Genomic DNA, 11,170 nt, shown 5'->3' with positions numbered 1-11,170 from the left:
CACATATCCCCCTCCCCAGCTCACACCTACTGGGGTGAGCGGCCATGGACCTCACTGGGGTGAGCGTCCTACCTGAAATACTTGAGCTAACTCCTCAGTACAACATTAAGTATTCACATGATACGAATATGAACTTTTTCCATGGCAATTATGGACAATAGGTTTCGTCATAAGAGACTATACTTGGCAAACATATTTTGTTGCTCTCTATTAGGGAACTATTTTGAAAAATAAGTGTCTAGCACACATTCTTACAACCCAGGATATGCTAAATATATTCACAAAACCAAACAATTTCTATTATCTCCCTGGGTTTTTCTACTGTAGAATATGAACCTCATTATATATTTACCAACCGAAAGGGCCATCAACCCTGTATATTAATTTGTAGTTTAGCTACATTTTCAACACAGAGAACCAATATAACACTGTAACATTGACAAAATGCTTATTCTAAAGGCCTAATATACCTTAACTACAATAGCTTATTTGCATAGTTAAGTGTCCGTGACATAGTCCACACGTGTAATAACAAAAAAAATATCGGTCAATTCCCCAAACACATTTTTTTTTTCTTCTTTGACTTCCAGTCCATTACATTTCCTGACTTTATTTCATAGGCCGCTGCAAACTGCAAATGACTGGACTGTTTCTTTAGCTTCTGACAGAACTCTGGGGCCGGATAGTCTTTGTCTTTATATTGTGGCCCAGAGTGGCGAGATCCGGAAAAATTCAAGGCCAGCGTTGACCTTCGTCGCTTTTGATTTGCGACCTTTGAACCTTTATGGTACTTAGAAGATGAAGCACTGATTACCTGGAGCACCTTCACCTTGATGGGGCTCTCACTACCTCCGGCTGTACCCTGTGGTATTTTATCTTTGCAGCCGGCAGGCATGTAGTCTTGGACCTCTCTTTCCTGAGGTCTACATTTATTCAGGCGGAAGTACCGCTGGATAACCAGTGACGCATTTCTCAGGGTTTGATAGCGAATCCTGTTCTGTGTCATCCTAGTCAGAGACTGGATTTTTATAGTTGCTCCTTTCATAATGAGGAACCTGTTTCGTACCATGCGGGCACGGTAGAATGATTGAAGAACACAGGCTGCTTTATTCCGGTGATTGAACCGACGAATTTTCATCCCTCTGTAGGCAGCCTGTAGGATGATAGTTGCGGCGCGTTTACGCCGATAATTTTCTCTTTCCCTTCTTCCTTGGACAAGAGCTTTGCAGTGCTTCTGAATTATTCTAATGCTTTTCTCCTTTTTCAAAATGTTAAGTTCCTCCACGAGAGAATTCTGTTTCGTGCATACATGTCGCAATTCTGTTCTCAGAGCGTCCATTTCTTCCTGGTGCTGGCTCTGAGTGTGCATCAGTGCTTCCTGCACTTCTAATTTTTCCTGAGTCAACTGTTTCTTTACTTTTTCTGCTTGGTCAGTCAAATCTGAATTTTCCAATTTCAGAGTCTCATTTTCTTGCTTTACAGTCTCTAACTCACTTAGGGCATTCTCATGGGTTTGCTTCAACATTCCCAGCTCTGTGTTCAGACCGTGGCCCTCCAGGCATAAGTGTTGCACCTCTGTGCTGAGCGCATGAACCTCTTGTAGAGCCTTCCCGTATTTCTGTTTTAGGATAGCAATCAATTTGTCAGACTTAATCTGTTTTTCATCCATGGTGGCAATTACGGTGTTGGCCTTTTCCAGATTAGTCGTCACCTCTTCCAGCTCACTCCGTAAGAGAGACTCTGTTTTCTTCAAAGCCTCGTGCTCTTGTAAAGCTGGAAGTATACACCTCTGTAACTCGGCGTTCGCTTCTCGCTCCTTGTTCCAACATTCTCGCCCCTTATTGTTAGATTCTTGCTCCTTCTTCCAACATTCTCGCTCCTTCATCAATCCCTGCCGCAGGACTTCATAATCATGGCGGGCAGCTTGGAGTGCAGAAACCAAAGCCTCTTTATCCTGGTTCAAGGATTCAGCTTCCCTTTGCTCCTCCTTTCCCTTTGCCACTGTTCCCGTGACAATTCTGCCGGTCACTCCGGTCTGCAGCACATCTTGGCGCCTTTCTGACGCATGTCCTGACAGCGCAGGTTGAAGTGGCTCGGTCACTTCCCCTGTGACTTGAGGAACAGTTTTCTTTTTCTTCTTTCTTTTTGCTTTATTAGCTCCAGAGATATCAGTGGTACTGGGCACACGCTCACTGGTATCAGCTTCCACATCTTGCTTGCACTCATAGGGCGTTGCTTGTTTTTGCAGCTGTTTGTCTTTGAAAATTTTGGGGCACACATCTTCCATGTGACCTACTTTATGACAGGCCCAGCATACTAAATTCATCTGTGGGTACGGCTCTCCTCCAGGGGCCACATACGAGTCGCCATCATCATCATCGTATGGCCTGAAGGGACACTGTTTTTCATGATTATGTACATTACAAAACAAACATTTCACGTCGGCCATTTTAGAAACCCGGCAGGGACAATCTGCTAGCTGCAATTTCACTCACTTCAGCAACTTGCATACAGCACTTGCTAGCTGCAAATTCACTCACTTCAGCAAAAGGCATTAGCTTTACAAACAGCACTGGCTAGATGCAATTTTTTTTTTTTTTTTTTTTCTTCAGCAAAACATTTTGGTTTTCTGTTTGGGTTCAAGGTGCTATTGCATCCACACTTCGCACATTCTCTGTGTATGCTAGAAGCACAACTGATATACACAGTGGGACAGACTTCACTCATAGCCTCTGTACTTTAGTTCAGCTGGGCGGCCATTTTAAACCCCCGCATTTATTTACAAACCCACAGACTTTTTAGTGTCGACCCGCATTCTCCACCATATGTGACAAACGCCCCTCTTTTGTAGTGCTGACGTCTGTCTGGGTTCTTCCCGACACAGTCTTCTAGGGTTAATTATACAACAAACAGGATCATGCAAAGTATTATGCTGCTTAACTCAGGCTTCTGCCTGCTTTATTTTCATCCAAGTAAGGTACTGCAGCTTTAACATGTGAAGGTTAGAGGTACTCAGATACTTTCATTCAGCAGTTCACATATTTCAGTGTTACAATATTTCCCACACTGTTATTTCAAGAAATAAAACCAAAATCATATAAGCAAAATCCTATCCCTTTCAGGGATCTAACTACACATCAGAATCAGTCTCTCTAACAGCTGCTGGCCAACTAAACTGGTTCCCCAGCTTAAAACAATGCTCTCTCATTTAGGGTCACAAGATACAGCACAGTCTTTTAGCAACAGCAGTAACCATTTGTTTTGTCTTATCTGCTTGTGGTGTCCAGGCAAATCCTCTGGTACTGTGATATGTGGAGGGGCCGTCAACCCCGACACTGGAAACAGGGGAGCAGCGATACCCCCAGCCTCCAGGCTCTAAGGAGAGAGAGTGAAAAGCAAAACCTCTCTGCTCTAAATACCTGTGCATGTGATTAGAAGAGCAGGTGAGGGAGAACTAGAGCCATTGTAATCTGTGGTCTGGATTTTCCATCCAGCTGCCTGAGTTAATGGGAAGCTGTGGAATGGATCATTTTTAACTATTCCTGCACTTTCTGCTCTAAAATGGGGCAGAAAGCTGCCTAACATCTTTGGACTATGTCACAGTACCCACACTCCAGGTAGGCCCCAACTCCCCACTAGTTGGGTGGGTAACTGCTTAGGGAGGTCCTAGATAGGGACGCGGCCCCTAGTTTGGAGTGCTGCCTTGTCAGAGTCACAGCGGGCAGTGCTGTGAGGTCTGACAGGCAGGCACCGTAGTTAGCAGCACGTTGGCTGTTAGAGTAGTGAGGCTTAGGGACGAGGGTAGTTAGGGGAATGGGACAGGTCCTGACCCCTTAGGCCCATAGGAGTATCCCAAGCCACCATAGGTTGCTGTATTTATAGGGACGGCCTATAGTGCAGCACGTGTCCCTTATGTAGGTAGGGACACAGAGAAATATCGTTGTTCCCGTGAAGCGGTTGGACCCACGTTGGGGTCCACAGAGACTGTTCCGGAGTGGGACCGCTCGAGCGGTCCACGTACAAGGAGTGCAGTGGAGGATCAGAAGGAGGCATCGCTCGACTGATCCTTTTAGAAGCTTGTTGCTGACCCGAGCACCGGAGTGCTCGGCAGGTATTATGTCATCACATGTGCACCAACAGGCCTAGAGGTTTTAGTGACTGCGCAGTCACCCAGTGACTATCTCTGTAGGAGTACGGGACATTGGGTGGGGTTCTTGGGACACTGGGTGGGATCACCTGGTGTCGGGGAATCGTCCTGCGAGACGTCACTGTCAGTGTCCCCTCGTGAGAGGGACACAGGTTATTATTATTCTTTGTAGTAAAGTCATTAGTTATAATATAAATCACTGTGTGTGTGGTTTCTGAGTGGGTTCCTATGTAGGGTCATTCTACACTTCCCTAGAATCCTACATAGGTGGAGGCGCTGAAAGAAGACCCGTTCCAGAGGATTCACCCCAGGCTCTCATTAGCGGAGGCTCAGACCTCCTGTGAGCCTGCAGGTATACGCACCACACTGGTAACACCACATGTTCTACTCACCCACACTATACTGCACCGACACACTTTATTCGAGCAAATACCCGGTATGTACCTGGCAGATACCTGGAATGCGCCGCTCCTCACCTCTGACAAGCCCCGTTGCGTTTGCCTTCCCAGCCTGGGTTCATGCCTGGCTGATGGGCGGCTGATCTGTTAAATGATAATGATTAGGATTTAATAGGCTGCAATGCTTCGCGTGTCTACCAGATGGCATAAATTCATGAATTGTAATGCAGTATATATATATGTACTGTGCAGTATTGCAGCCAGCGGAAATAAAATAATTCAATCCCTGCCGGAAAATAACTCAATGCACTCGGGCAGAAAACAGTCAGAAACCTCAATACACCCGGGTATACCCGAATTCGTGGGACTAGCCGAGCTCGAATAAAGTGTGTCGCCAGTGTATATGAGATTGGGTGGGGTGGAATACCCGTTACATATATTTTTCTGTTTATATACACGAGTGCATATTGCCTGCTCTGTTTGTGCTATTAGCACTTTTCACCACGAGGTGGTGCTGTTGCACTGTTGTTACATTTGGGGGAAGCGCTGAACAGTTTATTTCTTCTATAACTCCCATAATCCCCGGGAGTCTCTGCCTCCTGACACACCTCTGATTCTGCATGCAGCCCCTCCATGTGCTTGGAAGCCATCTTGGTGAGCTCTGACTTTCTCCCAGCTCTCACCTGCTTTTGCTGATATTTGGGGGCGTCTGTGTCGGCCTGGAGAGAGATTTCTCCATATGAAAGCTTCTCCTTACTTTCCAAGTTGCTGTGGATCTATTCCTGCTTTTCCACCTCTGTTCAGATGGATTGAAACTGAGGGTTATATTCAGCCTGATGTCTCTGCAGAGACTGCCTGCACATGTATCTCCCCCTCACAGGAGCATGCAAAGTCTCCCTGCTTTTTGCTGCTCACAGGATCATCCAGTGAGTTTTTATCTACTGCCTTAAATCATTTGTTCTGCTTGTTTGTGTGTGTGTGTGTGTGTGTGTGTGTACGTGTGTGTACGTGTGTGTACGTGTGTGTGTGTGTGTGTGTGTGTGTGTGTGTGTACAATGTTATTAAAACATTTATTAAAGTATTTATTTCAAAACACACACACACACACACACACACACACACACTACATATACATACACACATACAGTACCTCACTCGCGAACAGCATATACACAAAAAGCTTGCGGCATGTACGTGCACGTCTGCACACAGTATAGAATGAGCCTTACAGCGGCAGGCTCTACAGTTAAGACATCTATAGAAACCCTTAGATCAGGGGTGGGTTACCTTTTTTCTGCCAATGGCCATTTTGATATTTATAAAATCATTCGAGGGCCATCCAAAATTATCAACTTAAAAATTAGCCTGCTGTATTTGGTCAAACATTTAATGAACTCACCACTAATGTTATGGCTGGAACTGCTTCTCTTTGGGTGACTGACTGACTCTTGGGTGGTGGGTGACTATGACTGACTGTGGGTTGGTGTCTGTGCACACGCATGCACACGCGCACACACAGAAATCGGGCAGGGGGTAGGGAAATCAGACTCAGACCCACTCTCTCGCTCAGACTCTCAGACCCACGCTCTCGCTCAGGCTCTCAGACCCACTCTCTCGCTCAGGCTCTCAGACCCACTCACAGACTCAGACCCACTCTCTCTCACTCACTCTCAGACCCACTCTCACTCACTCTCAGACCCACTCTCACTCACTCTCAGACCCACTCTCACTCACTCTCAGACCCACTCTCATTCACTCTCAGACCCACTCTCACTCACTCTCAGACCCACTCTCACTCAGACTGTCAGACCGATCTCACTCAGACTGTCAGACCCATCTCACTCAGACTGTCAGACCCATCTCACTCAGACAGTCAGACCCATCTCACTCAGACTGGCAGACCCACTCAGTCAGACTGTCAGACCTACTCACTCAGACTGTCAGACACACACTCTCTCGGACGCGCACTCTCTCTCTCGGACGCGCACTCTCTCTCTCAGACGCGCACTCTCTCTCTCAGACGCGCACTCTCTCTCAGACGTGCACTCTCTCTCTCAGACGCGCACTCTCTCTCTCTGATGCGCACTCTCTCTCAGACGCGCACTCTCTCTCAGACGCGTAGTCTCTCTCAGACGCGCACTCTCTCTCTCAGACGCCACACTCTCTCTCAGACGCACACACTCTCTCAGACGCACACACTCTCTCAGACACGCACACACTCTGACACGCACACTCTCTCTCAGACACGCACACTCTCTCTCTGACACACACACTGACACACACACTCACACACACTCACTCTCTCAGACACACACAGGGGGAGGGAAATCTGATCGGGGGGGGATCGGAGCATGTGCCCTCCGCAACTGCTGCTCGTGTGGGGAGAAGGAGGACCGTGTAAGTGCGCAAGGGGGGGGGGGGAATCTGAGCAGGTGCCCTCCTCAGTAACTGCTACCCGGTGTGGGGATGAGGGCCGTGTAAGTGCACGGGGGGGATCGGAGCAGGTACCCTCCACAACTGCTGCCCGGTGTGGGGAGGAGGAGAGACGGTAGTGAGGTGTCTCTCCCACCGCAGACTCGTTCTTCTATCCCCCTAGCCTCTTATACCCCCTTCCCCCCCATCCGCCACTCCTCTTATACCCTCCCCCCCCGGAGCGCTGCTTACCCGTGCCGCCCTGGTGATACTCAGGTCTGACCGTGACACAGACAGTGAGACACACACACACAGATAGTGACAGTGAGACACACACACACACACACACAGACCGTGAGACACACAGAGACCGTGAGACACACAGAGAGACAGTGAGACACACAGAGAGACAGTGAGACACACACACACAGAGACAGTGACACACACACACACACAGTGACAGTGAGACACACAGTGCCAGACACACACAGTGCCAGTGCCAGACACACACAGTGACAGTGTCAGACACACACAGTGACAGTGCCAGTGCCAGACACACACAGTGCCAGTGCCAGAAACACACACACACACACACACAGTGACACACACACACACAGTGACACACACACACACAGTGACACACACACACAGTGACACACACACACACAATAAGCCCACCTCTGCAAACACACACAAAAATAAGGCCTCTCCCCCCTTGGGGTGGGTAAGGTGCCTGGGAGGGAGTATAAGGGGGCATGTGGGTTACCTGGGGCCCGTGGATGGGCTGCTGGAGCTGCATAGGTAGCCTGTGCAGCTGAGAGACTGGCAGGAGCCTAAAGGGAGGGACAGAGGGGCGGAGCCTAAGGAGCCCGACATTACTGGAGAAGAGAAGGGAGGGGGGCAGTGCTGTAGGAAGAGGCGGGCCAAAAAAAAAATCTTGGCAGAGTGACAGCACGGGCAGCCAATCAGGAAAGGGGGAGTTTAAATTTTTTTTTTAAACCATTCTTGCAGGCTTCCCGGGGGCCGGACCAAATGACTTTGCGGGCCTTACACGGCCCCCGGGCCGGACGTTCCCCACCCCTGCCTTAGATCCTTTCTCCAACCAATTGTCGTCTTTCTTTTCTTTGAGGATACTTGGTGTGACGGATTAAACCGGCTCCCTTAGTAAAAGAAGGCTAAGGCCAGTCTGCTGTCTCCTTGCCATGCCAGGTCCCTTCATTGTAATGCAGAATATCAGGGAAAGGTATATTGCTGGGTTACAGCTGTATGATCTACTGATTCCCTCCCCCCTCTAGCAGACAGAGACCCCCCTGTGGTTCCTCTGTGTGTCCCAGGCAGCCATTTGCTGCATGACCCCTGCTGAGATCAGCTCCTTAGGGTGAGGTCCCAGTCAGCACTGTGGCACGCGCCCGGGAGGGGTGGGGGCTCGAGCACAGCGCTGGGGGGGAGAGGGAGCGTTTGCGGCAGGAGGGGGCGTGGTGGTGGTGGGTTTGCAGGGGCGTGGCTGGCTGGTTCGTCCTCATTGGCTGAACCGCCGGCGGGGGCGTGGCCTCCGTTGCAAACTTGCAAACGTTGACTAAATAACTCCTCGTGTTCCTTAAAGCATATCGGTATTATCCATTGTACTCTCTACTGTTTACATCTAAGTACAAATTAAAAGATTAGGTTATTACTGGTTCATTATAATACTATAAATTGATATTCCATATATGATGTTTCTATGTTTGATTAATCCTTTCTTATTAGGGTATATATATATATGTTTTAGAAATTAATATATGTATGTTCAAATTATATCACACTATATCATACTGTGTTCTTTCTTCTAATCTAATACAGAATTAAGGGTAGATAGGATTTCTTTAGAACTATTACAATAAAATCATTAATGAATACATAAGTAATAGGTTGGAGATATAATTTTTTTATTTTCAAATACATATACTACAGTTTCTTTGGTGATTTAGGTATGTCTGTTGACAGGTTTTATTTATATCATACTAGCTGATAAACCCGGCGTTGCCCGTGATTGCTGGGGCGGCGGGCGTGGAGGGGTGGGGAAGGGCAGGGAGGGGGGCGAGGGGGCGAAGGGCAGGGAAGGGGGAGAGGGGGTGAAGGGCAGGGACGGGGGAGAGGGGGCGAAGGGCAGGGAGGGGGGAAGGGCGGGGAGGGGGAGAGGGGCAGGGAGGGGGGACGGAGGGAGGGGCAGGGAGCGGGAGGGTCGGGGAGGGGGGGGCAGGGAGGGGGGAGAGGGAACGGGCAGGGAGGGGGATAGGGAATAGGCAGGGAGGGTCGGGGGGAGGGAGGAGGGAGGGGCAGGGAAGGGGCGAAGGGCAGGGAGCAAAGGGGCGAAGGGCAGGGAGCAAAGGGGCGAAGGGCAGGGAGGGGGTGAAGGGGCGAAGGGCAGGGAGGGGGTGAAGGGCAGGGAGGGGGTGAAGGGCAGGGAGGGGGCGAAGGGCAGGGAGGGTGGGTGTGGGGGCGAAGGGCAGGGAGGGGGCGAAGGGCAGGCAGGGGGCGAAGGGCAGGGAGGGTGGGGGAGGGGGCGAAGGGCAGGGAGGGTGGGTGTGGGGGCGAAGGGCAGGGAGGGTGGGGGTGGGGGCGAAGGGCAGTGGGGGTAGGAGCGAAGGGCAGTGGGGGTGGGGGTGAAGGGCAGTGGGGGTAGGAGCGAAGGGCAGGGAGGGTGGCGGCGAAGGGCAGTGAGGGTGGGAGCGAAGGGCAGGGAGGGTGGGGGTGGGGGCGAAGGGCAGAGGGGGTGGGGGCGAAGGGCAGAGGGGGTGGGGGTGGGGGCAAAGGGCAGAGGGGGTGGGGGCGAAGGGCAGAGGGGGTGGGGGCGAAGGGCAGAGGGGGTGGGGGCGAAGGGCAGAGGGGGTGGGGGCGAAGGGCAGGGAGGGGGCGAAGGGCAGGGAGGGGGTGAAGGGCAGAAGGGGCGAAGGGCAGGGAGGGGGCGAACGGCAGGGAGGGTGGGTGTGGGGGCAAAGGGCAGGGAGGGTGGGGGCGGGGGCGAAGGGCAGTGGGGGTAGGAGCAAAGGGCAGTGGGGGTGGGGGCGAAGGGCAGTGGGGGTAGGAGCGAAGGGCAGGGGGGGTGGGGGCGAAGGGCAGGGAGGGTGGGGGCGAAGGGCAGGGAGGGTGGGGGCGAAGGGCAGGGAGGGTGGGTGTGGGGGCAAAGGGCAGGGAGGGTGGGTGTGGGGGCAAAGGGCAGGGAGGGTGGGGGCGGGGGCGAAGGGCAGTGGGGGTAGGAGCAAAGGGCAGTGGGGGTGGGGGCGAAGGGCAGTGGGGGTAGGAGCGAAGGGCAGGGGGGGTGGGGGCGAAGGGCAGGGAGGGTGGGGGCGAAGGGCAGGGAGGGTGGGGGCAAAGGGCAGGGAGGGTGGGGGTGGGAGCGAAGGGCAGGGAGGGGGGGGCGATGGGCATGGGGGGGGGCAAAGGGCAGGGGGGGGCGAAGGGTAGGGAGGGGGCAAAAGGCAGGGAGGGGGTGAAGGGCAGGGAGGGGGTGAAGGGTAGGGAGGGTGGGTGTGGGGGCGAAGGGCAGGGAGGGTCGGTGTGGGGGCGAAAGGCAGGGAGGGTGGGGGCGAAGGGGGGTGGGGGCGAAGGGCAGTGGGGGTGGGGGCGAAGGGCAGGGAGGGTGGGGGCGAAGGGCAGGGGGAGGTGGGGCGAAGGGCAGGGAGGGTGGGAGTGGGGGCGAAGGGCAGGGGGTGTGGGGGCGAAGGGCAGGGGGGGTGGGTGTGGGGGCGAAGGGCAGGGAGGGTGGGTGTGGGGGCGAAGGGCAGGGAGGGTGGGGGTGGGGGCGAAGGGCAGTGGGGGTAGGAGCGAAGGGCAGGGAGGGTGGGGTGGGGGCGAAGGGCAGGGAGGGTGGGGGCAAAAGGCATGGAGGGTGGGGGGGCGGTGAAGGGCAGGGCCAGTGGGGGGGCGGTGAAGAGTAGGGCCGGGGTGAAGGGCAGGGCGGGGGGGGAGTGTGAAGGGCAGGGCCGGGAGGGGGGTGAAGGGCAGGGCCGGGGGGGGGGTGAAGGGCAGGGCCGGGGGGGGGGTGAAGGGCAGGGCCGGGGGGGTGTGAAAGGCCGAGGCGGGGGGTGAAGGGCCGGGCCGGGCATGGGTGAAAGATCTCTTCCCCTGCGTTAACTTACCTCGCACCGGGCCGGTGGGGGGTAAAGGGCCGGGCCGGGGGAGGGGGTGAAGGGCCGGGCCAGGGGGGCTGAAAGATGCCTTCCCCTGCGTTTAC

The 11,170-nt window shown here is 53.1% G+C and overlaps 1 protein-coding gene across 1 annotated transcript in view; it reads left to right on the top strand.

Annotated features, from left to right (window-relative positions):
* The first annotated feature begins 5,159 nt into the window (after nt 1-5,159).
* LOC142483858 (uncharacterized) overlaps nt 5,160-11,170 on the top strand; it is a 30,946-nt gene continuing 24,935 nt past the window's right edge. The window contains exon 1 of the mRNA XM_075583779.1: nt 5,160-5,471. Within this exon, the coding sequence (XP_075439894.1) occupies nt 5,285-5,471 (187 nt within the window). The 5' untranslated portion in view covers nt 5,160-5,284. The remainder of the gene's footprint in view (nt 5,472-11,170) is intronic.

This window comes from Ascaphus truei, unplaced genomic scaffold, assembly GCF_040206685.1.
Source record: "Ascaphus truei isolate aAscTru1 unplaced genomic scaffold, aAscTru1.hap1 HAP1_SCAFFOLD_372, whole genome shotgun sequence".
Lineage (NCBI taxonomy): Eukaryota > Metazoa > Chordata > Amphibia > Anura > Ascaphidae > Ascaphus > Ascaphus truei.
Note: the sequence above shows the minus strand (reverse complement) of the source record. Positions and strands in the feature narration are given on the sequence as shown.